The sequence below is a fragment of the Ambystoma mexicanum genome, chromosome 12 (genome assembly GCF_040938575.1).
Source record: "Ambystoma mexicanum isolate Mex_15411 chromosome 12, UKY_AmexF1_1, whole genome shotgun sequence".
Taxonomy (NCBI): Eukaryota; Metazoa; Chordata; class Amphibia; order Caudata; family Ambystomatidae; genus Ambystoma; species Ambystoma mexicanum.
The window spans coordinates 1236256782-1236283153 of NC_090936.1; the positions used below are offsets into that span (position 1 = coordinate 1236256782).

General features: G+C 48.4%; 1 protein-coding gene across 1 annotated transcript in view; it reads right to left on the reverse strand.

Annotated features, from left to right (window-relative positions):
* STAB2 (stabilin 2) overlaps positions 1–26372 on the reverse strand; it is a 1783079-nt gene that overhangs the window by 1147902 nt on the left and 608805 nt on the right. The window contains exon 27 of the mRNA XM_069629923.1: positions 24152–24247. Coding sequence (XP_069486024.1) covers positions 24152–24247 — 96 coding nt within the window. The remainder of the gene's footprint in view (positions 1–24151; positions 24248–26372) is intronic.

Genomic DNA, 26372 nt, shown 5'->3' on the forward strand with positions numbered 1-26372 from the left:
CCTTCATAGTCCTCTGGCCTGAGCAGGGTCCTGTCCACCACTGTCATGCTTGCCCCAGTGTCTCTCAAACCAGTAGAAGGCTGGCCATTCAAGAAGACACTCCTCAAAAATCTACGGGTGTTCTGTGGGATAGTCGCCAGTACTTCCGCGTACTGGTCCCAGGCCCCAAGGGACACTAAGGAAATCTCCACGGGAGCACCAAATGTGATCCCGGCAGAGGAGGGGAGGACAGTGGCCTCCATCTCAGACACGGGGTAAGGGTAGGTCAGGCTGACAGCCTGTACTCCAAGTGCCTTACCTTTACACTTGGGGTCACCCCTTTTGTGATCCAGAGCCCCACAGTCCCAACAAGCGCCAGGAGTGCGGGGTACGGTACTGGAACCACTGGGAGCCTGCTTTGCAGCAGGTGGACCACTACTCTTATTCCCACCCCCAGATGACTTATCCCCACTAGATTTTTGGGTCTTAGGAGAGGAAGGTTTTGGTTTACCCGACTGTGACTGCTTGGGGGGCTCCTCAGCTTTCTGAGAGGCCCCCTTCTCCTTATCCTTGTCCTTCCCACTGGAGTCCTTAGGGGACACCCGGTGGGAGACCCACTTGTCAGCCAACCTAGCCAGCTTAAAGGGGTCCAAAATGTTCTGGTCAGCCACATACTGACGCAGCTCTGGTGAACAGGCTTCAGAGAAATGCTAAAAAAACAAGAGGTGGGACAATTCAACAAAAGTCTTAACCTTGTATCCATCGATCCACCCCATCATGTTCATGTGCGCAGCACTCACCCAGTCAACCCAAGACATATTCTCCTTTTTCTTAAAATCCCTGAACCTTCTAAGGTATTGGGTAGGTGTCTTGCCGAACTTGGCAATCAAAGCAGACTTCATACACTCGTACTGACCCCTTTCTTCCACACTCAGCTTCAGAATACAGTCATACCCGGTTTGAGGCACTCTGCTTAACAAACACTTCGCCCAATCTCTTTTATCCACATCATGAATCTCACAAGCCATTTCAAACGCTTCAATCCATTGGAGGATATCCGAACCCTTCACAAATACACCAACCAAATCTTTCATAAACTTGGTGGCTGGGGACCTGACACTCTCACTGGATCTAGCTTTCTCTAGCTGGATCCTCTGACATTCAGTGTCCTGGCTCTTGAGTTCAAGGTCCTTATTTTTGAGTTCAAGATCCCTATTCTTGAGCTCCACTTGTTGAGCCAATTCCTCTTTCTTAAGCTCAGCTTCTATTTCCAACTTGCGGTATTCAAAGGCCAATTTCATCCTTAATAACTCAAGTTCTAAGGAATTGCTGGAGTTTGGAACAGAGGCAGCAGGAATGGCGGCATTCCCAGAAACAGATTCAGCTGAAACCCCAGGGGCAGAGTCCTCATTGGTTGCATTCCCCCCCTCATCAATAGTTTCACTATCAGTCTGGTAGTCCACCAGGGCAGCTATCAGCTCAGCCCTAGACTTATCCACAAAGTCTAACTCCCTAGCTTCACAAGCACTCTGGAGAGCCTCCAAGCTCATCCGAGTTAATTTGCCATTCGCAATAGACTCCATTGTTTGTAATGCAGTTACCTTGTACACAACTAAACCTTAATTCAATAAAGGGCAAATATCCTTTGTAAGTGGCACGGTTATACACTGATTCTTAAAACCATAAGCATCCCACCGCTTGCCACCAGTGTGAGAGAACGGGCCTCTACGACCTGTGGGGGGTGTCTGTACTTCCGCTCCCTATATGGTGGAGGAGAGGCACAGGAGACCCCAACCAAGATTCTCTATTCAGTAGCAATGGTCGAGCAATCAAGGCCTAGCTTCTCAGGAGGTGATGCAGGCTGGTTCTTAAGTACAGTGTATCCCCAAGCCCCCACAAAGGAATATCCACACTCTGTATTGGTTAGAACACAGTCTTTATATAATCAATAGTTAAGGTTATGTACATTCATCATGATAACTCACTTTGTACTCTGGCAAAATCTACAATGACAAATATTTACAATCCTAAAGTGGTACCACCCTAGATCTCATTGAAGTGCATGAACAATACTGTACAATGTCACACAGACCAATAGAGTGAAACCAGCAATAGAGTGAGGAGAGAAAATAAGATGGTTGAGCAATAGGCAGAATACTGGCCCCTACCACTAGGCACAGTTCTGTGTGGAGATCCCCCCACCTGGGCAACCTGTAAAGAAAGATATAGCACACGCCCAGTCCATATACTGCTTGGAAAGTCTTATTCTTCTCTTATAATGTTTTTACCCCCCCAATGTACCTGGTGGAGTCGAGCTCCTTGAAGAGGCGTCGACAAACGTCGAGGGACTCACTGTTCGGCGACTTGGAATCGACGGCCCTTCTTGAATGCCTTCCCTTTCAAGCGGGAGGCACGGGGCGTCGAACGTCCGTCGACAAACGAGGTAGAACGATGTCGAAGAGCCGGCAGCTTCGTCCGAGCGGTGCTCGTCGGCGTCGGGGCGTCGGCGTCCTGCAAGGCGGAGGTGTGCGGGGCACCTCGATGACAATAGTTCTGGACCGCAAAGATTGTAGAGACGGGAGCCCAGCAAGGGCGTCGAGTCATCCGAGTCTTTGAGGTCGTCGGGTGGCGGGAAACCCACCGGCAGGTTCCTCGTCGGCGCGTTGGTCGTCCTCGACTTTCTCCGGCAGGATAAGAGGTCGACGAAGCGGTCGAGAGAGTCCTTCGATTGATTGTTCTTAGGCAAAGGAGCGGACGGCTCCGGTCGTCGGTGGCACGGCGTCAAGTGGTTCCCACGGCTGGGCAACACAACTTCGACGGGCCTCCAGCGGTTACACAAACCTGCGAACCCTGGTCGACGGCAATGGACTTCGACGGCGTCGATGTCCGGGTGCTTTACTTCGATCTCCTCAGCGGTCCCGTCTCGGGTCGACAGCCTTTCAAGGGTCTGTCTTCCAGGGCGCTTCGGCAAAGATGGAGCGGTGCTCGATGGTCCCTCGGAGCACGGGAAGAGGGCGCCTTACCAGGTCCTCTCTCGGGTCAGCCCTCGACGATCTCGTCAGCCTTCGGATCGGTCGAAGCAAATGCCACAGCAAGTCTTCTTCTTCCAGCTGGACGTCGAGGATCAGCAGTTCCAGTTACTCGTAGAGTAGAGACTCAGCTCCCTGGCTGCTGTAGGAGCACAATGGTCGCTTCTCAACCAAAGGTCCCTTCTGAACACTTTTCCAGTGGTGAGAGGTCCCCAGATATACTATCCTCTCTCTCATCCACGCTGCTGGCACACACTCAGCAGCCAATCATACTGCAGGGCATTCATGCAGTCAGTCAGCCAATCAGGCACACAGTGCATTCAGGCCACACTTCTCCCTTCCAGACACTCACAACAAGAAATGTGGATTGGGACAAGTACCCAGCCATTCAACACTACACACTGCATTCAGGCCAGTTTCGGGCAGGGCTGTCTCAGTCTTTGTCTCTCATGCCAGAAACCAGACAACCACAACAAGAAGTGTATATTGGTCACACACTCCATTCACCCAGGTCCCACCCACAGGAGGTACCCACAACATACAGACACTGGGAAGGCTCCAGTCAGTCTAGCTGGGCCTTCACAACAATACCATACATGGAACTTCCACCCAACAGCCAGTCAGGGGAAGGGACAGAGACAGGGCTTCCCAGGACTTTGGGAAAACAAGATAGCAGGCAATAGAAAGCAAGAGGCCACAGGGGCCATCTTGTTTCCTATCAGGAATCAACAGATCCCAATGGCAGGGCCTGGGTATCCCAAAATGGAGGACACCCGGAACACCTGTCAATTTCAGCACGGAGCTGCCACCAGCCCATACCCTGCTCTGGGACCACCCACAGGTGCCCAAAAACATACACTAGGGGCACAGGGTTGCACCCCTACCCATGGGTGCCATAAGGGTATCCCATGGGTCTGTTCACCAAACCAAAAGAGAGAGCTGCACTGCCAGGAGTCCCACATGGACTCCGGGGCAGAAAACATAACAGAACACACGGTAAAAACAGAAAAAGGACAAGGATTCAGAGGGCCTGTCCCTCAGATGCATTTCCAGCATCACAGTGGCAGTGTTTCATGTTGAGATAATGTGTATCTGCAGACAGTATTGTTGTTACTGATGGGTGGTCACCTGAGTTATGTCTTATCCATATGTTTGTTTTTTGTGCTTCCTTATGCCCTCAGGCCACTGGTGCGTGGTACACATTTATAAGCTAAACTAAACTAAACTAAACTTCCTGCCACGGATCCCTCATCTATGATAGACTCCCAAATCCGCACATAAATCTGGACTTGGGATGAAGAAAGGACACCACATAAACCAGAAAACCCTGGAGGACTGCCTACCACAACGGGCATCCTGGCCCACAAGGGAATCCAAGTAGTAATGCTTAGCGAACGTGTGCAGAGACACCCACATTGCTGCCTGGCAAATGCTGTGAGAAACCTGAAGGTGTCTCCCTGCCTAAACCCGGGGATCTGTCATCCAGGTGGCCAGGACACAGCCATCACTATTTCCAGGAATTGGGGGTGGACCAGTGACGGAGGATCACCTGGATAGGGGGTCCTTGGCGAGCGGGAGACCGATGGGTGAGACGCAGTATCCCCCTTCCTCCTTCCTTCAACACCTTTTCCCCATCCTACCATGCAGGATATTCAAAAAACTGCCCCACCCCCTTTTCTGACACAAACATTTTCAGTTCAACAGAAGATGAAAGGCACCTACAGGAACCAGAAGGCTGTAGGAGAACCGCCAAAAGAGGTGAAAGTGGTCATACAGGAGGTCCAGTAAAATCCCTGTACAATCAAAAGACTTTGATCTACAAACTGAGTGAATTATGGGAAGTGAATCCTGCTTTGAGAGAAAGCAAGGGGTGTGGATCCTGCAACACTTGAAGTAATGTGAATATGAAGTTGGCAAGAGTGAACCCGACGAGGGATGCTGATGAGAAGGGGGCAAGTCTAAAGTCCCAGGAAACAGTGTGTTGACAAGAGTGAACCCGGGCGAGGCATGTCCACTGGAACTGTTTAAAAAGACATTAAGATTTGTGAGCGAAGGAACAGCCGAAGTGAACTCAGAAAAGGGAGGCTGAAAGTAAAGAAGGGTCATTGACCGGAAGAGGGGATCCCAGGGGTGAAAAAACCCTTACCCAAAGTGGAACCAAGAAGACACCATTTTGATTTTGGTGAAGAAACATTTAGTTTTACTTGAACACGTCAGGCCCTCGAAGGCAAGAGACCTTCAAAGGAAACAAGACTTGGCCCTCAATGGTCCTGAGAGCTGCAATTTGAGGGGTGAAGCTGTCACCAAAAGTCCGTTAAGAAAAGGAACTGTTAATGATTTATGGAATACGATTTGTGATGGGTCAGCACCCGAGCAAGGGTGAAGACGTCACCCAAAAGAAACCAGCAGAAGAGGAACTTTGTGTTTGTTATTTTACTGACCCTCGAAGGCAAGAGACTTTTGTTGAAAAGAGACTTGGCCGTCAAGCCTTCTGAGAAGTTGAAGCCGAAACTATTGTCTCGTGCTGGGGAAAGAACTGTGCTGTGCTCCAAGATCCCAACACCACCCTGGGGAAGGAAGACCCAAGCCACTGCATCCCGACATATTATTTGAGAACACTCCTTTCATTCCTTGAAAATCATCCCACTCCCTTTTTGTATTAGTTGTAAGGTTTGGCAATAGGTTTCCTAATATAGGCCCTTTTTATTTGACACTACACCACTAGGACTGCCTTATTTTCATTTGATGGTCGACACTTGCTTTCATCTTAGATTTAGGTTTAGATTAGGGTTTTTTCCAACCTGAATATAGCATTCATTGATTAATAAACAGCCTTGAACTGTGATCACGTGTGTCTGTCTTACTTGTTGCCACCATGAGTTCCTCACAATGCCCAGGACAGGGACCCTCCTCTGCAGGGCAGGGGTGGCAGCCACTCCCCTGGTAGAATGAGCCCTGAGACCCTCAGGCACATCCTTATTAGCCAGATCCTAGCATTCAGAGATGCAGAGAACGATCCACCTGGACAGGGCCTGTTTGGTCACAGACCTGCCAACATGAGCACCAGTGTAACCAGCGAAAAGCTGGTCATCCTTCCTTGCCTCTCTAGTACGAGAGATGTAGAACTTCAAGACGCGTACCGGGTCCAACCGATGGAATCGTTCTTCTGCTTTGGAATGGCGAGGCAGAGGGAAGAACACAGGAAGACGGATCTTCTGAGAGAGATGGAAATCCGAGACCACCTTTGGCAGAAAGGAAGGTCTCATTCTCAAAGTCATCTTCATATTAGAAAAAAACTAAATACGGAGGTAAAACCTACAAAGCCTGAAGCTCACTCACCCGTCTCTCGGAAGTGATGGCAACCAGAAAAACCACCTTAAGGGTGAGCAGTCTAATAGAACAGAAATGAAGGGGCTCAAACGGAGCGCCAATAAGAAGCGTTAAAAGTACATTCAAATCCCACGCCGGAACCACAAACTGGCAGGGAGGAAACTGCTTACAAAAACTTAGCTAGAACTGCATAACAGTGTGGATTGTGAATAACAAACCCTGCTCTGGGGACCTCTCGAACATAGAAATAGCAGTGAGGTATCCCTTCACAGTGCCAATCTGCAGGCCTGCTTAGGCCAAGAAAAGCAGAAATTCCAATACAGTGGACAGAGGACAGGACAAAGGATCCAAGCCCCTCTCCCGGCACCAAATCGATAATGTATGCCACCTGAAGGCATAAATGAATTTCGTAGCGGGCCTCCAAGCTGAAAGGAGCACAACAAGGATGTAGTCCGACAAGTCCCACTCCTTGGATGTCAGTCCCTCAGTAGCCTAGCATGAAGGTTCAGGTTGCTTAGGTTCAGGTAGAGGACCCGCCCCTCCGAATGAGAGAGCAAGTCGACTCTGCTTGGAAGGCGCAAAGGAAGGCAGATGGAAATGTCCAGCAACTTCGGATGCCATGTTCTCTGGGCCCAGTCCGGGGCCATCAGGATCAGCATGGTTTCGAACAGATATATGGCCTAGTTACGAGTTAACCAACCGGTAGCATAAAACCGTTCTGCTGTCTGATATCCCGGTGCCAACGGGATGTTACAAGTCCCGGCAGCCCGGGATATCAGGCGGTGGAAAGTGTAAGTCCCCATTCCCGTGAAGTCCCATAGTACTCCACGGGAATGGGAAAACGAAAGCACCAGCACCATTGCTAACGGTGCCGGTGCTTCAGTGAAAACCATGCCTGCAAGGGCCTGTGCCCCTGACAAGTAAGACCTGCTGGGAGCAATGGCACCAGCAGGCAGTTGTAGTCTGGCGGTCGGGAAAGGGTGCTGGTACGTTGCTACCGGCACCCTTATTTCTGGACTGCCAGACTTAGAATTAGGCCCATAATCTCCAGTGGACCAACGGGATGACAGGGATCGGCAGAACACATTAAGGAGCTTGAAAGTCCACTTTCAAATAAAAATAAAGAATATTTCTTCCAAAAGAACATGAGTAATTTGTTCGCACTGGAAGCAGAGGTCCACTTGAGGAGTTCCCCAAAGAGATAAGATCTCCTCTAGAACTTCCCGACACCTCCCACCCATGGGAGGCAGAGGTCTGTCTGCTCAATGTATCCACTGTGATGTTCTCCCGTCTGACCAGATGACCCGCTATCTGGGAGACGCTGTTTTCCAGAGCCCAGAACCACAGTCTCATTGCTTCTCTGCACAAAGGCAATGACCCCACTCCACCTTATTTGTTAAAAGTAGTGCATGGCCACTATGTTTTCCATCGGGATCAGCACAGGCTTTCGTTTTACAGAGGGGATGAAAGTGACCAGGGCAAGCCTGATTGCACTCAGCTCCAGCAAGTTGATGTGCTCCAGAGACTCTGTGGGAGACCACAGTCCACTGACCGTAACATCTGACATTCGAGCCCCCCAACCGGTCAGAGATGCACACATGACCACTGCCACCTGGGGCCAAGATTGCTGAATTAACACATCTTTCAGCAAGTTGTCTTGCCTGGCCCACCACGTTAGGTCCTGAGCCACCCGACTCGAGTCCTCCAGAAGGTCTGACATATGGCCCTCAAACTGCGACCACTGGCAACAAAGAAACCACTGTAGCGATCTCATGCACAGCCTTGCCTCCGGCACCACTAGGATGTAGGAGGCCATGAGGCCCAGCAGGCGCAGGAAGGTAGCGGCGCGGACTTGAGTCTGTGATTGAAGGACACTGACCTTCCGGAAAATGTTTGCCACTCGATCCTCAGGCGGGAAAGCCCTGCCCAGGTGAGTGTCCAAGACTGCCGCAATCAATCATAGAGACTGGGATGGCAGAACCTGAGATTTCAGGGAAAAGTTCAAATTGTGCAAGAGAGTGCATGTAAGGAGTATATGTTCTGACACTAGCTTCGGAGAGCGAGCTTAGACAAGCCAGTTGTCCAGGTAGGGAAGGACATGGATACCCTCCCTTCTGAGTCAATCCACTACGAGCAACTTGGTGAAAACCCTGGGTGCTTACAAAAGACCAAACGGCAGGACCCAGAATTGGTCATGTTGATGGCCCGCCATGAACCTCAGGTACTTCAGATGAATCGGCACATGGAATTAGGCGTCCTGAAGATCCAGGCAAACCAACCATTCCTGCATAAGATCTAGGGAAACCAACCAGTCCTGGAGATAGAGGGCTTACAGGATCTGGGCTAAAGTGACCATCTTGAACTTGGACTTGCGAAGGAGCAAGTTCAGTAGCCACAGAACCAGAATGGGGCACAAACTTACGTCCTCCTTTGGCACAAGAAAATAGGTGGACTGCCCCTCCCACCATTGTGTTGAACGCAAAATTAGTTCAATAGTATTCTTTGCCAGAAGCTGATGGATCTTCTCCAGGAGGATGGGGTCCGGAGAGAGACGGATGCCAGTGAACCGTGGTCTGGTGGGCCTTGGAGAAAAGAAAGGAAATACCCCTGATAGATGACTTGCAGGGCCCAAGCATCGGACGTGGTCTCTGACGACTTCCTGCTGAATAAGGATAGCCCCCTACACCCCCCCTTGATGGGTGCTGGATCACGTCACTGAGGTTTGGTGCCCTGGAGAGCCAAGGGGACAGCGACTGGTGTGATACCTTCTCGCTGTGAACCTCTCCCACTGCCTCTCAGGAAGCGTCTACCTTGGCCCCTTCCTGGGCTGGTTGTCCACAGCCCCTATGGGCGAATGCGGGAAGGGGCAAACAGCCCTGCCCCAGGACGAGGATTGCGTGGTGGGCTGCTGGACCTTGAGTCCCAGGGACTTGACAGTGGCCTTAGATGACTGGATTTTCTGGAGAGCGTTGTCGGTCTTAGCTCCAAATGAGTTCTGTCAGTAAAAAGGCATATCTAGCTGCTTCGACTGGACATCAGCCGCAAACCCGGACATCCTTAGCCAGTAATGGCTCCTGACCACAGTACTGGTGGCCATGGACCTGCCCACGCAGTCCGACGTATCTAGGCCAGATTACAGCATCTGCCGCTTTGCCTCCTTGCAGTCCGAGACCAGGGACAGAAACCCATCCCTCATCTCACCCTCTGGAACGTGCTCTGCTGCACCGGCTACAGCCGACCAGAAGCCGAAGGAGAACTTCACAGCTGTGAGCGCTAGACTGCCTGACGCAAACACCTCCTTGCCCCAGGCATCCAGCCTTTTGCTTTTCCGGTCCGGTGGAAGGGACAGAAAGGTAGAAGTCTTCCGGCTCGCTGTAGCAGCCCTGTAAAACCAGGCTCGCTGTAGCAGCCTGTAACACCAGGCTTTCAGGTGATGCATGGGCATAGAGGAAAGCTGCGACTGAAGGTGCAGGACGGTGCTTCCTCGCCAGGTCCCTGTCAACTGGGGCAACAGAGGCAGGTTTCACCCACACGTCCAACACTGGGGCCTCCACTGCACGTTGAAGGGTAGAAGTGTCTCTTTCTTTAGAGTATTTTCCAGAATGTCTCAGAGTTCATATTGCACTCTGGACCTGGATGGTGCCAAGAGACCCAGGGTATTGGTGTAAAGACTGGAGGGGGGTATCTGTACTTCTGCCCATTATATAATAATAATAATAATAATAATAATAATAATAATAATAATAATAATAATAATAATAATAATAATAAGGGGGCGTGGCTACGAGAGCCATGTGAGCAGTTGAGCTTCGGGAGAGCTCCTGAGATCCAGCATCTGATCCTTGTTAAAAGTGCACATGTACATGCACCGACGCCCTGAAAATTCGTATGCCTGCTTGTGAGTGCGGCGCACAGGCATCCTGTAAATCTGAAGCTGAGATGAAGGAGGGGGGCCGCCCTGCGGGCTTCGCTGGGCCCACGTATCCCGGGGCTGAGACCCAAAAATGGCAGACGCGAAGAGCTAACAAAGGCTCCAACTGGTAAAAAGGACATGGCGGTGGCCCTGCGCCAAGGAAAGACGGATGCGGGCAGCGGCGCGCTCCGTCCCCTGAAACACCCACTGGAGCACTGACGCGCGGTGCTCGAAGCCCAGCTGGCGCACGCGAGTGCTGAGTTCCCCATTTCGGAGTGTATCTGCGGATGGATGCAGCGGGGCGCGGCCTCCCCGAAGCTGAGGTAGGCGGGGGTCAGCCGCGCCTGGTGTGTGAGACCTGCTGGGGGACCAGTCCGGCATCCACGTCCCGGGGGCCTGTGCAGGTAGCCTGGGGAGATACCAGCTGCACCTAGGACACTTGAGAGCCCGGCGCTCCTGGGCGTCGGAGCGCTCCGGGGGGTGGGGAGACAGGGGCGGCCTGGGCCCCCCCTCGTGAACGGGAGCCACTGCGGGATCAACAGAGGAGAGTGCTTGCGGTGTAACAACCCGGCTGTTGATGGAATGCGGGACCTGCACGGCCCAGACGGGCGCATGCCTCACATAAGCGCAACATGTATTCTCACGAAGTTCAGACCTGCAGTCGAGACTTGAGCTGCGCTTGGAGGTATGGTCATGAGCGAGGCGCTGCATTAAGTAAGAGGACACAGAAGGCATTATGGAAGTAGCAAGGGGCCACAATTGATCCCAGGCCACGAACAGCAGTAACATAAGTAAGTGGAAGGAGACACCCCCTAGCCTATGCCAGCAAATACCTACGTGGGTGGACACAGCTCACTCCAGGAGCATAACTGGGAGCTCGTGGGCACTCTCAACCTGCTCGTGAGGCATGCCTGGTGAGAAGCTCCATAAACACCACCGTCGGGTGGGAAGTGACAGTAATTTGTCGGGGCTCATGGGTGACGCACATTGGGCCAGCAAACACATACTGGGAGGGGCACCTGAGGACCCAGACCAACTGGGGCTGGAGCTCGGGGTTCGAGCGAATTGAATAAACCCACATAATTACGTGGGAGGACACAGCCCACTCCAGGAGTAGAACAGGCAGCTTGAGGATACCCCTGACACAGCCTGGCTGGGCCCTGACACTAATGGCAGCCTAACTTTACTTAGGCCGGAGGCCACAAGCGGGGGGGCCTGCCCATACATCTCTGACACACCACGATGAGCAGCAAACTCCTAAGAACAAAGGGCAAGCAACCCACACTTGACGAATACGCTAGAACATCGGCGGGCGCAGAAGGGGCCAGGAGCAAATGCAAAACCCCTGCTGGGGGCACGGACGCTATGGGCAAAGACCAGGAGATACTTCTGGCGAATGCTGATCTGAAAGTGGCTTGTGAAACCAAACTGGGACTGGCCATGAACTAATTGAAAGCGGCACTTGGCCTCAAAGTTGGGGCAGTACAGGAGGATGTGAATCTTCTCCGGCAAGATGTCAGGTCACTGGCAGAACGCACGGGTGATATAGAAAAAGAGGTGGCCCTGAACACAGCGGACTGCGCAGCCTATAAATCGGAACTTCACGTCCTGGTACAAAATGTGGGCAACCTGGAAAGTAGGGCAGAGGAGGTAGAAGGACGCACCCGAAGGAATAATATTCGTATAGTTGGATTGCCAGAAGGTGCTGAGGGATCCAACCCCACGGAGTTCATTGAATCAATGCTGCTGCAGGAGATAACCGGGGGAGTGTTGACCCAGGGATTTGCTGTGGAAAGGGCACATAGAGCCCTGATGAGGAGGCCACCGCCGGGAACCTCCCCTAGGCCAGTGATAGCCAAGATCCTGAACTACCGAGATCGGGAAAAAATTCTTGAACACTTTCGGAAGGGCGGAACAATACAAAGGGGGTCGGCAAACATAACGGCATACCCGGATTATACCTTGCAGGTGCAGCGCCGACGCATGCACTTTGGGACTGTGAAAAGAGATTGCGTGAAGCGGGCCACAAGTATATGCTGATCTACCCGGCAAAACTGAAGGTGTTCCACAAGAGCAGAACCTTGTTTTTTGAAACCCCGGAGGATGCTATGGGATGGTTGGATGCACAGAGCTGCCCCCAAGAAACGGGTATCCAAACAAGAGAAGGCAAAGATAAGTAACATGCATCTGCGGCACGTACAGTGTCACAGCCTAAGAAAATGGGACTTGAATATAGCACAGGACATAGCAGTGGGAGGGTGCGAACAGGGCTATACATGTGTGCATGATCCGTTAGCACGAGAAACTTTGATATTAGTGCGGGAGCCTTACAGAGCCAGCCCTCACATCCCCACAACGTGAAGTTTGGTTAGGTCACCGGTAGTCCGGTGACACCCTGCCGGGTTCCTGGCCTCGGCATTCCGACGCAGGACCAAACGCGGGGGGGCCTGAGATCCAGGGATGGAGCTGGGAACTTGTTGGTGTTGGGTGGGGTGGGGGGAGGGAAGGGGTTGTGTGCAGTGGTTTAGAGTTGGGAAAGGGGGTGTGGGGGAGTTTGTTGGGAGTGGGAGGGGAACGAGCCAAATCTTATGTCACATCAGGCGGGAGGGGAAACTGGGAGGGGAGGTGGGATATCCTATAAATGGCATCGGGTAGCCTTAGAGTGGTGACTTGGAACGTGAGAGGCCTCAATAGCTATTTGAAGCGTAACAAAGTAATGATGTACCTAAGAAGGATGAGGGTTGACATAGCATTATTACAGGAAACCCACCTTACTAGGGAGAAATTGGAGGTGGTCAAGAGAAAATGGAAAGGGAGCATCACGGGAGCCACATACTCAGCTTATGCAAGAGGAGTTATCATATGGGTGGCACCGCATGTACCATTTCAGCTAATTTAGTCTATGCTGGACCCGGATGGCAGAATGATTGTAGCGCGGGGGATGCTGGAAAACCAGGAAGTGAGCATTATAAACTTATACGCCCCTAACCAAGATACAGGGGCTTACTTTAGGACTCTATATGGCAAAATTAGACCCCTACTGGGAGGCGTGATCCTTCTGAGGAGGGGACTTTAATTGTACATTGAATCCTAAAATGGACAGGTCAGATGGTAAACCAGACAAACCCACCCCGGCGGCAAAGGCGTTACAGACCCTGCTGAAAGATTTTGAACTTTTAGATGTCTGGAGGCAGCTACACCCCCGGACAGGCAGTACTCACATTATGCGGCACCACATAACCTGCACACGAGGCTGGATTATATTTTCGCTGCTGCCGAGCTAGTAGGAGAAATGACGGGCGCGGAATATGAGACCAGAGTGCTTTCGGACCACTCCCCCTTGGTCATGGAGTGGCGACACCAACCCCCTAAAGCGCGAATCCCGACGTGGAAGCTCAGAGCTGAAGCCCTGCAGGACTCAGGATTCCGGGAGGACCTGAGGGAGATGATCACTGAGTACTTCGACATTAACACCGGAAGCGTTCAATCTGTGGGAACCATATGGGAGGCATTCAATGTAGTAGTGCGGGGTGTAGCCATATCAACATCTAGAGGACTCCAAGGGGGCATAGAATGGGAGTTGCAGGAAACGGAGAGGGAGTTGGAAGACATAATGCGTAAGGGGGGCACCTCTCAGGAGGATGGGGTAAGGATGAGGCTGCTACAACAAGCCAGCAGTGAGCACTGGGATAGATTATGTAAATTGAGCTACAAGAAATATGTTGAAAGGCAGCATGCGGGAGGAGACAAGTAGGGCAGATTGCTGGCCTGGTTATATAAAAATGAAACATCACAACCAGTGATCAGGGAAATTTGAGGGGACGGGCCAGATTTGGGATACCCAGGAGGGAGTAAAGGAAGAGTTCCTTAGATATTATAAACGTCTTTATGAGGACGCAGGGGAAGACATGGACCAAGAGATCCAGGAAATGCTAGAAGACATAGCCTTGCCCACACTAGACGATCTGGAACGGGAATACCTGGACGCCCCAATCACCTCAGAAGAACTAGAGACAGTGATTCAACACCTGCCCACATGCAAAGCTCCGGGGTCGGACGGGCTCCCCAGTGAATTCTATAAAACATACAAACAAGAGCTGCTCCCCCCGCTGCTGGCCATGCTTAATGAGGCGTTTGAGCGCTGTAGGCTGCCGGAGTCCCTACGGGAGGCAGTGATCATCCCGCTCTTAAAACCGGGTAAGCCAAGCACAGACTGTGGGTCATACAGACCCCTATCAATGCTTAATCAGGACAGCAAAATTCTCACAGCAGTGCTGGCAAACAGGCTTAAGCGAGTCATCAGCAGACTGATATACCCTGACCAAACAGGCTATGTTCCTGGCAGGAACATAACTGACAATCATAGGAGACTTCACCACATTATCGATCAAACGGAGAAGGACCCCGGCGAATTGGCAATCGTCTCGCTGGATGCAATTAAGGCCTTCAACTCAGTGAGATGGCCTTGGCTGCTAGCGACTGAGAGAATACGGGATGGGGCCATGGTATCTGAGGTGGGTCAAAATGTTATACAATTCACCGATTGTAAGGGTCAAAACGGGCGCTATAATCTCAGATAGGTGGCAACTCAGCGGGGGCACTAGACAGGGCTGCCCCTGGTCGCCTATGCTATATATCCTTGCGTTGGAGCCATTGGTAGTCTGCCTCAGACAACAATATGGGGAGATAGCGATCCATATTGTGGGAGGTTCGCATCTTATATCATTGTATGCCGATGATATACATTTATATCTGCGCTTCCCAGAGGAGAACCTACAATATGTCCTGGAGGTGATGGAACAATACGCTACCCTCTCGGGCATAGCAGTAAACCACAAAAAATCCAGCATGTTCCCCCTGGGGAGGTACAGCCGTGCCCTACCGAGGAGCCTACCGGTTTTGCCAATACCCTGGCGAACTGAGACATTTCGATACCTGGGTATTGACATATAACACACGACAGGAGAAGAACACTAACACAATACGGAAAAGGCAGTTGAAGGTATTAAGAATAGCATGGGATTTTGGTCCAGACTACCCCTGGCCATGATGGGAAGAACGGCTCTGATCAAGATGGTAGTCCTGCCCAGACTGTTACACTTTTTTGTAAACATCCCGTATGTGATCCCTCAGCGCTTTTTTGCCAAACTCCATAGCCTGTGCAGAGGTTTCATATGGCACAATTCCAGGAACAGGGTGGCCCTCTGGAAACTAGAAAACCCGTGTGACAAGGGGGGTATAAACCTGCCGAATTTTGAGTTATATTACTTGGCGGGACAGCTGCAATATGTGGCCAGGTGGTTGTCTGAAGAAGAAACGGCTGAAGCCAGGCTGTTGCGTAGGGATCCTGCTCCCTACTTCCTTAGAGACACAGTGTGGTTACCTAAACCAAAGGTACTAGGAATGGTGAGACTGCTGGGGTTTGGCTGGGAAATGTGGCGTAGAGCATGGCAGACTGTGGGAAACCCAGCCCCATTCTCCCTGAAGGTGCCGTTAGTGGCGCTATGCGGGGAAGACTCCCAAATGATAAAAGGGGTCCGTAGATACTGGGAACCGATGGGCCTGGCTACCCTTGGAGATTTATGGCAGAAGGGGGAGGCATCAGACTTTCAGAGGATAATAGAAGACACTGGGGTGCATAAGGGGCAACACATTACTTATTCCAGAATCATTAAACGAGTGCGAGAAAGGTGGCCTGAGGCAGTGCTTGCGGAACAACCTGATGCTACCACGAGACGATGTATGACATCTCGGAGGGTGGACAGGAAATATCCCGCATACATGAGCTACTGGGGACTAGGGTGGGGAAGGAGCTGCTCCAACTGAGGCGAGATTTGGAAGAGGAGGTGGGAGAACCCATGTCAGATGGGAAATGGGATAGAGCCCAAAGGTATCATAAGAAGGTGTCACAAAACGCGAGACTTGAGCAGATTCAATTATATGTCACTCATAGAGCATATTTGACCCCCAGAAAAATTGCCAGGTTTGGTGGTCCGGTGATACAGAAATGCCCTAGGTGCGGGGAGGAGGAGGCTGGGATGCTACACATGTTTTGGGCTTGCCCGGAGGTGGGTAGGTTCTGGACAGAGCTGAAGATACGCTTGGCAGGAAAAGGGGTTACGCTGGATGTGGAGTCAGCTTGGGCATGCATGCTTGGGGGTTTCCCAGACCACGCAACCTGAGGCACTTCAGTAAGATGAAGGACCTGGCCTACATCCTGGCAAAACGGAAACGATTGCAATGTGCTGGAAAGCGGCCCATCGGCCTAGAATTGAGATGTGGTGGGCAGAACTTATGAAGTGGGCAGAGGCAGAGACGGCCGCCTGGTACGAAGAGGTCAGCAGGGGGTGGGGGGAGGAAGTGTGACCCCTAATAGCATGGAGACAATTGGTGGCTTCAACGGTGGGTACCTCCCAGGCCGACCATAGCGATGATGATACGGAAGAGATAAGGGCAGTAGGCACGCCTGAAGATAAGCAGGTTGATGACACGGATACAGGGGCTCGAGTTGAAGGGGTGGGAGGGGGGAGGACCGAAAAGTGTACTTTGTAATGTAATGTTGTGAAGCTTAAATACGGAAGTCCTAATTGTTTGTGTTGTTTATAAAATAATAAAAAATTAAAAAATTATAATAATTTAGCATTTATATAGCGCTACAAACCCTCAGGTATCTGAGCGCTGCTTATTATCACCCATGGTGTGTGGTGCTCATTTATCGACCTCGGAAGGATGAAAGGCTGAGTTTGGCCCCGCCGGGATTCGAACCTGTGTCAGCAGGCTCTGCACAGATGTCAAAGTGAGCGCTTTACTCTCTGTGCTATCGGACCGGATATAGTTGGGGTAGAGGCACAGAGCACCTCAGCCAAGGTTATTTAATGGTAGCTATGGAACGAGCACCCTAGGCTGAGACTGAAAGGAGGTAATGCAGGCTGGTTCTTAGGTACAGTGAATCACCAAGCTCCCCACAATGGAATGTCCACACACTATGTTATGTGATAACACAGTTCTTTTATTAAAGGATAAAAGTCAGGTAGATATACACAAATAAATGAGACTCCCTTTGTACTAGACATCTAAACAGGTAACCTAAAATCAATATACAATTCTAGGTGTTAACACTGCTACCTTTAAATTCAATTGTAGTGCACCAACTGCTGACAGTAGTTCAAACGCATTTAAATTACTAGGCAAGGTTTAACTTCATAAAACATTATGGAGATATGCAGGTAATAATTAGAACATAGGCAGATGCTTTCTTTAGGATATGAATGCAATACTGTGTGAGGATAGCCCCACCTGAGCAACCTATAAGGAAAAGGTGTACTTTATGTTGCATATTACAGCCCAGTCCAAATATGTTAGTTAATAGTCTGTTTCTCTTTCTACAGATCCCACTTTCCCAAAGTACCTTGGAAGCCACAGGAGAACAGGATCCAAGATGAATCTGAGGCACGCATTGCATGTTCACTCTTCTGAGCCTTTAAGAAAGGGGGATCGGACCCTCTGCGCCATAGCACACGCAGGACAAGGCTGCAGTGTTGAGTGCCGCAGGAGACGCTGCCTGCCAATACGTAGAACGCACTGTTCATTCACGCTTCCGAGCCTTTAAGAACCATGGATCGGATCCTCTGCAGCAAAGTCCTTTCAGGACAAGGCTGCAGTGTTTGGCGACGAAGGGGTTGGAAACAAAGAGTGCAACCATGCAGCGCAGCCGTCAACCAGCAACTATTGCAAGGTAAGAAAGGTGCGGGTGGGGGGCGCAGCCATTAATGTATCCTACTAAACTGCCCAATTCCCTCTCAATGCGATTCTTACCCTGCACTGTCTCTACGCATCCATTAGGCTGTCCCTCTCCCGGGTAGCAGTACTCTGTTTTCTGCATCTCTGAACTGGTCTTTTTGCATTTCCCTGCATTTTTCCCCCCTAGTTGATTGTATTGGCATCTGTCTCTGTTTTTTGCATACTCCTGCATTTTATCTCCTCTAGGTAAGTTTTCCTGGGTGTGCTTGACATGGTATTCTTTGCCCACTAGGCCTTTCTCCTCTTCTCTAGGTTCCCCTCTTCACTGTGTTTCACTACTGTTGCCCTCTAGGCCTTTATTCCTCCCTAGGGTGTTCTGAGCCGGCTTGCACCACTGTTTCTCACTGCCTGCTGCTGCCTTGTTTTCCTGTTCTCTGTGCTCTATTGTAGCCTGTTGTTTTCCCCTTGTTTTCCCCCACCCACCTCGCTCTGTATCCCCTTCCTGTGCACTGTAAGGAACTCATGGTGGCAACAGTAAAGACAGACACAAGTGATCACAGTTCAAGGCTGTTTATTGAACAATGAATGCAGGGAGGAAAAATGCCTAAGCTAAACCTAAATCTAAGATGGGACCAAGCGTCGAACATCAAATGAAAAATAAGGCAATCCTAGTGGTGTTGTGTCAAAATAAAAGGGCCTATACTAAGAAAAACCTATTGCCAGTTCATTACAACTAATTATCCAACTATTAGCCAAAAAGGGACCCAGGGGAAGACCGTATGGGGGGTCTTCTAATTGGAATCATACATCCGTTAAAGTCAACAAGGATCCACTCGAATTTAGACGAATTTGTCCTAGCAGTTAAGATAGAACTCCCCGGCAAAGATAAAGTGGACAAGATGCTAGTGATCAATCTCTATAATCCACCTGAATCTTCATACAGAGATCTCATTCAGGAAGCTTGCCACGCTCTGTTGATTGATTGGACGATCGATTCAGAACACAATCTAGTAACAACTGTAGGCGCCTTTAATTGCCATATTATGGGACCAGTGGGTAGAACTAATAATCCCCTGTTGAAGAACATTGGTAGGATGTGGCACGAGGAAGCAAACTCTGAGGGATTACTGTGGCTCAACTTTTTTAACTCGTGGGATTTTGAAATCCTCAACGGCAGAACCACTAGTGACTATCCAGGACAACCTACATGGAGAAATGCCAGATCCTGTAGTACACTAGATTATATCTTTGTAAGTCCCTCAATGGCGAAACTGATCGCGGACATGAAGGTTAGCAACAATGATTGGAGTGATCACGCCTCTCTCTCGTTAACATTTAATTTTTTGCTACAACATTCTCGGGCCAGACCGATTGGCGAACTGAGAATGAACCACACTTCTTCAAATTTTCGTTGGTATGATAAAAACATTATAAAAGCTGTAGATGCTACGAATGACATGATAAATATAGGACATGATGCCCTTCTCACTATGTCCTGTAACGAGATTGAAAAGTGGATAACATCCTTCTCATACAACTACGCCACCGTGAATATTAACATACTAGCTCCCGATGCCAACACAACCAATATATTTGATGTCGAAATCAGAGATGCTAAAAGAATCTTAAGAGCAGAACTTAAGACGCTACGTAAACATTCCATCACATGGGATAGCTACCTGATTTCAAGTAAGAAGTGCAAAAACGCCTTCAGATCTTGGCTCAGACAAAAACGCTATGCATTTAAATTAGCTAAATGGCAAAAGACAGTTCAAATACTTTGTACAGGGAACTCCCCTTCTCTATATGGAGCCTACTGAGACAGGCCAGGGGTGAAACAAATAGTTCCCTCAACAATCCTGTCGATTTGGGCCAATGGGAGGAATTTTTGAGAAGTCGCAACAATCATCCAACAGGAATGTCCACGGAGACGATGGTTTGGAATAGTCCCTCTCCTCCCTTTAAGGTGACTGTGGAATCACTGATTACCATGATAAAAAACTCAAATCATCGAGAGCGCCTGGGCCCAATGGTTTAGCGAATGTTATTTAAAAAGTAAACCTGAATATTGGGCAGAGGTCCTGAAAATACTGTTTGATAAAACTTTGAATGATGGCCTCATACCGGAATCATGGCGAACAGCAACCCTGGTCCCTATTTATAAGAGAGGAGACCGCACAGATCCTTCAAACTATCGTCTACTGTCTATGCCGGATTCCACTGGCAACCTATTTGTGACATACTTACTTCAAGAGCTTCAAATATGGATGGATAGAGAAAAGATCTTAGATCAATTTCAATGCGGCTTCAGGAGTGGATATTCTACTGCGCACAATTTGATCATAATGGACATACTTCGTAATAAGGCCAGATCGCCTGGAAGCCCACCACTATACATATTATTCATTGATTTTAAGGCTGCCTTCGATCAAGTGCCGAGAGATTTGCTGTGGACCAAATTAGAAATCTTGGGATGCCCGAAGGGAATACTATATGATCTTAAACAGCTACATTGGGATACCACAGTCTCTTTAAAATCAGACGCCAATTGTAACATGACCAATAAGATCAATCAAACTCGTGGCGTAAAGCAAGGCTGTGTGACAGCACCGATATTATACAATCTCTTTGTGCACAACATACCAAAAGCCTTATCAGAAGCTCATAACTGCCCACCAAAGATAGGCCCCGCTCACTGTCCAGTTCTCGCTTATGCGGACGATTTAGTCATCATGGACCATATAATCAGTGGTCTTCGAAATTCTGCAGAGGCATTATGGAACTATGCCAATAGAAATGGCCTTACTATTAATCTGGACAAAACCCAGATGATGGTCCTCAGCAATAAGAAGATTGCACGAGTGAGTCTTCAAATACAAGGGTCTACAATACAATATACCCCCTACTATAGATACCTGGGCATTGAGATAGAGCCCAAGGGCCAATACACGATGTGTAAGCAAGCTCGAATGACGAGAGCTGCTCAAATTAGTGCCCTAATATATTGTTTTTCCACTTCTCATTGTGGATACACAGTCTGGGCTGCAAGACAATTATATCAACAGGTCTTAACCCCCATGACCACCTACGGACTAGAAGCCTTGCAGCTGATGGACTTGGATTGGCTCCAGATACTAGAGGGGAAATTCTGGAAGAAAATACTCAGACTTCCGAACTGCATACCAATGTCTATCCTCAGACTGGAACTGGGTCTTATTTCTCTGAAAGCGCAAGTACTCAGAAAAAGGGCTGAACTTTATATAAAGATGTTTCCGCAACAGAAAATCTCCTGCTGAATGCAATGCACAATGAAATTAATAAATCCTCTACATTCCCTTTCATGAAAAAACAGATGGGGTCACTATCTGGAAAAGATTGGCTGGACAAATAGGCCCAACCGGATTGAAGCCACTACACTGAGTGCTTTGTCTAAAACATCTGAACTAGATGACTGGATCGAAAACTATGCACACTTGGAAGAGTTGAAACGTTATAAATGTGTCCATCATATGAGATATACTTTCAAGAAACCAGCTCCCTATTTGTCTCTGTGTCCTTCACCACGGTTGAGACGATTTATCCTATTGGTGCGGATTGATCAACTACCGGTACTGGCTATTAGCAGGATTATGAGTAATTTTACCAAGACAGACCGTTTCTGCCGGCTATGTATGAACAGTACTGTCACTGAATCAGGTAAACATGTACTAACTAGATGTCCTGCCATGCTAAAAACCTATGCAACTTGTTATGGGGACTTCAGCAGTGAAGATTTCTGGCTGAGGGCGCTTAATGCAACAGGAATGAAGCTTTATATTGCATTATATAACATGTGGCTAACAATTGAGAAACTATTGGAAATATCTATATAGAGATTCCTATTACTTATCGTTGGAACTAAAACTAGTTAAATGGTTGACGGTACTACCAAACGTTTGTACTAGTTGCTGATACGCAAGTAGTACTATACAGTCTCGATGCTAATCCCACATAAATGCACTGCAAATAGATGTACAAAGTACACATGTTAAGGGATTGTTGAAATGTAATTGAGAGGAACTCTCAAATTCAAATTCACTTTTTATTCTCAACATTACTTTGGCATAAGACCATTTATTTTACTTACTTATTTAACGCAGTTAGTTTTCTTATCTTATTTTTCCATGGTTAATTTATTGTACTAAATGTTGCTTCTTTATTATGAATATGTTTAAAGAAATTATAACAGTATTTTATTCTGTAAGTTGTTTTATTGATTTATATGTGAAAAGCTTATTTTAAGCTATAACACATTAATAAATAAATTACAACTAATTATAGAAAGAGTGTGGGATAGGGTTTCAATAAAGAAAACAAGTGTTTCAAATAATAATGTCTTTTTAAACAGTACTTCAGGCTTCATCTATGACTGTCGGATTCCCTCTTCCGGGTTCACTCTCGACAACTTTTAACACACACTGTTCATGCACTCATTTCACCAAGCAGGATTAATTTCCCTAAGCTTCACAATCATCTGTCGGTCAAAGACTTTCGACAGTACAGAGGATTTTATAAGACTTCTGTATGACCACTTTGACCTCTTTTCACCTCTTCGCAAGGGCTTCTGGTTACGGTAGTTTCAACACTTGGTTAATCGCAGAGGGCTTCCTGCTTGAGCACCCACGTGGTGCCGGCCTCCTCTGTTTCTGGTTTCCTTCCCTATTTCTTCAATCATATCTTTAATTCTTTCCAAGTTCAAATTAGCGGCTGGTTACTTTTCGTTCAGCATAGTTCAGTTTCTTCTCGATTCTCCCCTCGACTCGCCGGCTGTGATGAACCACTTGCCTTTCTTTGTCCTTGGAGTCAAGATCAGTACCACCAAGACCAGCGTCCTACTCTGGCTTGGTTATCAGCAGAGGAGGGTCTCGTGTACCGTAGACATCTGCTGCAACACATGCTGGCTATTGTTTGCAGCCTTATGATTCCTTCTCTGGAGGATTCACTGGCCTTAGTTGGAAAGAGCAAGTTCGCTTCTCTCCTTGTCACCCTCTCGGTCTGCGCCGTCTTTCTCCTCCTCTTGAACTGCCGTGCTGAGGTAGCTCTCACGTCGTGTGGTCTGCCTTGCTCGTCCTGTGTTTTGGTGCTCCACCTTTTATCCCTGTGGGGAAGGGAATGGGCCATCAGGTGTGTGTGATTCTGGTCAATTGCCTGACTTTGCCTGACCCTTATATTGGGACATATATCAGGTAAACGGCTCTGGTGTTAGTCTTTTGTCTTTTGTGTTGTGCAAAAGCGTTTGTGTGGGAAGAGCACGGGCACGTTGTTAGCATCTTGGACTGCTCGCGGGTTTTACCAGGCGTCCTTAGCGGGACCCACGAGCAGACCTCATAATGAGACGGTAGGGGGTTAACGGCGCCGGCAGCTCTACTGGCGCCGTTAACCCCCTACTGCCAGGGTCGTAATGAGGCCCTGTCTCTGAAGAGTTGCCATTCTGAAACAGTGTGCTGAGCAAGCAGAAAAAAACAACGGAGGTCAGGAGGTGTGGCGTGCACCATACATACTGAGCATGGCATGACTGCCAGAGTGCAGAGGTGATTGGCACTGATAAAAGTTGCATGCAGTCGCATTGCCCCCCCCCCCACCATGGATGAAAAATTTCCAAAGATCAACTGATGCTGGGGAATGTTTGTAAGATGAGTCACCTGTGTGGGGACGCAATCCGTTAGAGCATCTAATGGTTCCACTCGCGACCAAATGAGTGTCCCACAATCAGCAAACGAGCACAGTGTCAACACTTGAGTGCACAAAGGAATGAGAGATCTTGCAAATCTCAGCAATCTAAGCAAACATGAAGTTAGCACACTCAACCCTTTGTTGTACCCTAAATTGCCCATTCATTTTAAAGGTTGTCTGTTACCCGCATAAAAGACCAGCATACAGAACAACTAGAATTTTCCACAGGCTGTCATCCACTGTCCCCGAGCTGAATTATGAGGTGTAGCAGATTTACCTCCAAAAGGGAGGAGACAACAATATGTCATGCATAAGGAGAGTTCTAAGCCATCCTTGAAGAGCTGCACTGAGTGTTCACTTTAAATATCTTTTTACTAACCCTGTGTGTCTCATTTTAACAAGAGTGTGTAAAGCAATAGTACTACAGAATGGCATATTTGGGACTTACAAATACTGCATTTCCATAGCACCGGGTACCGTCTCCTTCGTAGTCGTTTTGGCAGACACAATCCCAGAAACCAGATGAGGTCAGCTCACACGTTGCCTAGCACAAAATAAACATGTTAGTATATTATATGGACCAGATCACCTGCACCATTTGAAGCAAATAATCAAGTGATCAATGAGCAACCTGTTGCCAAATCAAGATCAGCACCACCAGCACATTATTGGAAGACCATCTAACTTGCAAAGACTGTACCTGATTCTCAAAGATTTGCACTGGAGGTAACAAGGAGATGCCTGTGTGAATCTCAGATTTGCACCTGGTTGGCCAAATTCACAAAAACAAGCACATTTTTTTAAACGCAGAAGAAGTACATTTTTTATTAGTCCACTTGCTACCGTACCGGGCGGGACTATATTAAAACACTTCAGAGGCATATCGAAATAATAGCTTCGACCCAAGGCTACAGAAATGAAACAGAATGGAGCCATGAGGTAAGGGAACTATTACCCCAGGGTGCACTAGGAAGCCTAGAGTAATTAAAAGCCTCGGAGAGTCTATAGGAGAACGTTCACATGCGTGCTGCCTCAGTACGAATATGACATAAGGTGCTGTACACACAGGAATTAATTAATAGGACGCATCAATACTTTTCCGTCCTGGTGAAGCCCGAAACAATAGGGGAAAGAGCACACAACCAGTAGATCATGAGGCCGAAACACTGCATGTCTACAACATTCTGACAATGTTCACAAAAGCATTGCTAAATAGGTCACTACTGATCTGGGAATAAGGGTACATCCAACAGAAAGGATGTTATAAGGGAGAGAATGTAAAAAAGATCACTCTCAAGATGTTTGATTCAGTACACTTAGAAAATACTTTCTTAGCTTATGTTTGTCATTTCCTGTGTCACTTTGTTAATCCTGTTTTAATAGTGGTGTGAATTTTGAAGATGTTATCAGATGTCAGTACATTTGTGTTGTTTCAAATATGGATCATTATTTGCACTCAATTTCTATTTTGACCTTGTAGCAGAAGAAATTACTTACCTTAATGTTCTTTCTATGGATTATTCTCCTACAGATTCCTCATCTGAAAGATATTCCATCCAGCTCTGCTGCTTTGGAAAAGTTTCGATCTGTCTTGCTCAGCATCCGATCGTTGGCTCCATACGTGACGTCAAGTGTCGCCACTACGCCCCACACCTCAGTTTCCCCCTTTTTTCCCGAGCACACCAGGCTGAATAGGAAAACAAAGAGAGAACAACGGGCCAATAAGCCCTGACAAAAATGAAATAACCATACACCTCTGAAGGAGGATTGCAATAGACACTAACAAAGTAGCTTCAGAAAAAAATACCTCTTGTTTTAATAAACGATATGTGGCAGGAAGGACAGAAAACGGTAACTGAGGACCATCACTAAGTCAACAGTAAAGAGAAGATGCGCACAAACCACCGACTTTCTGAGCGGGAATGGATGGGAGGGGAGATGAGGAATCTGCGGGAGAAGAATCCATAGAAAGAACATTATGGTGCGTAATTTCTCCTTCAATGGATTGCTTTTCTCCCGCAGATTCCTCATCTGATAGAATCTCAAAGCAGTGGATGATGAAGGCGGGCAGAAAGTTATACCAAGAAATTTTGCAGCACTCCTCTGGCAAAACGTACATCTGCTGTATGAGCCATATCTAGACTGTAGTGCTTAGCAAAGGTAACTATCCAGAGGCTACAAACACTCCAAAATAATGCCTTAAGAGCTGCACTAGGTATAAACAAAAGAGAACATATCTCTTCCATCAGACGACAACACAAATGGCAATCTACTCATAGTAAAATTCTTCTAAAACAATGCACTAAACAATGCTGCACCTAGCTACCTCATGGACAGACTAAATAGAAGAACGTCCATCAGACCCACGAGAGCTTGCAACGAAAACTGCCTTTTGGTTCCGAGATACAAACTTACCAAGATTGGTGGCAATAGCTTTCCCGTGAAGGCACCCAAACTTTGGAACTCCCTGCCACATTGGCTCAGAGCAGATCAACCGTACTTACACTTTCGAAATAATTATATCAACTTGCTCAACTCTACTGACCACTAATTTAGGCTGCTGTATTATCTTCACCTGGCTGTTTTAGCCCATCCTTCCATTATACTGTAACATTTGCTCCTGTGTCCATTTGCCCTTACCTGCTGTAACTTGTACACTTGTATATATG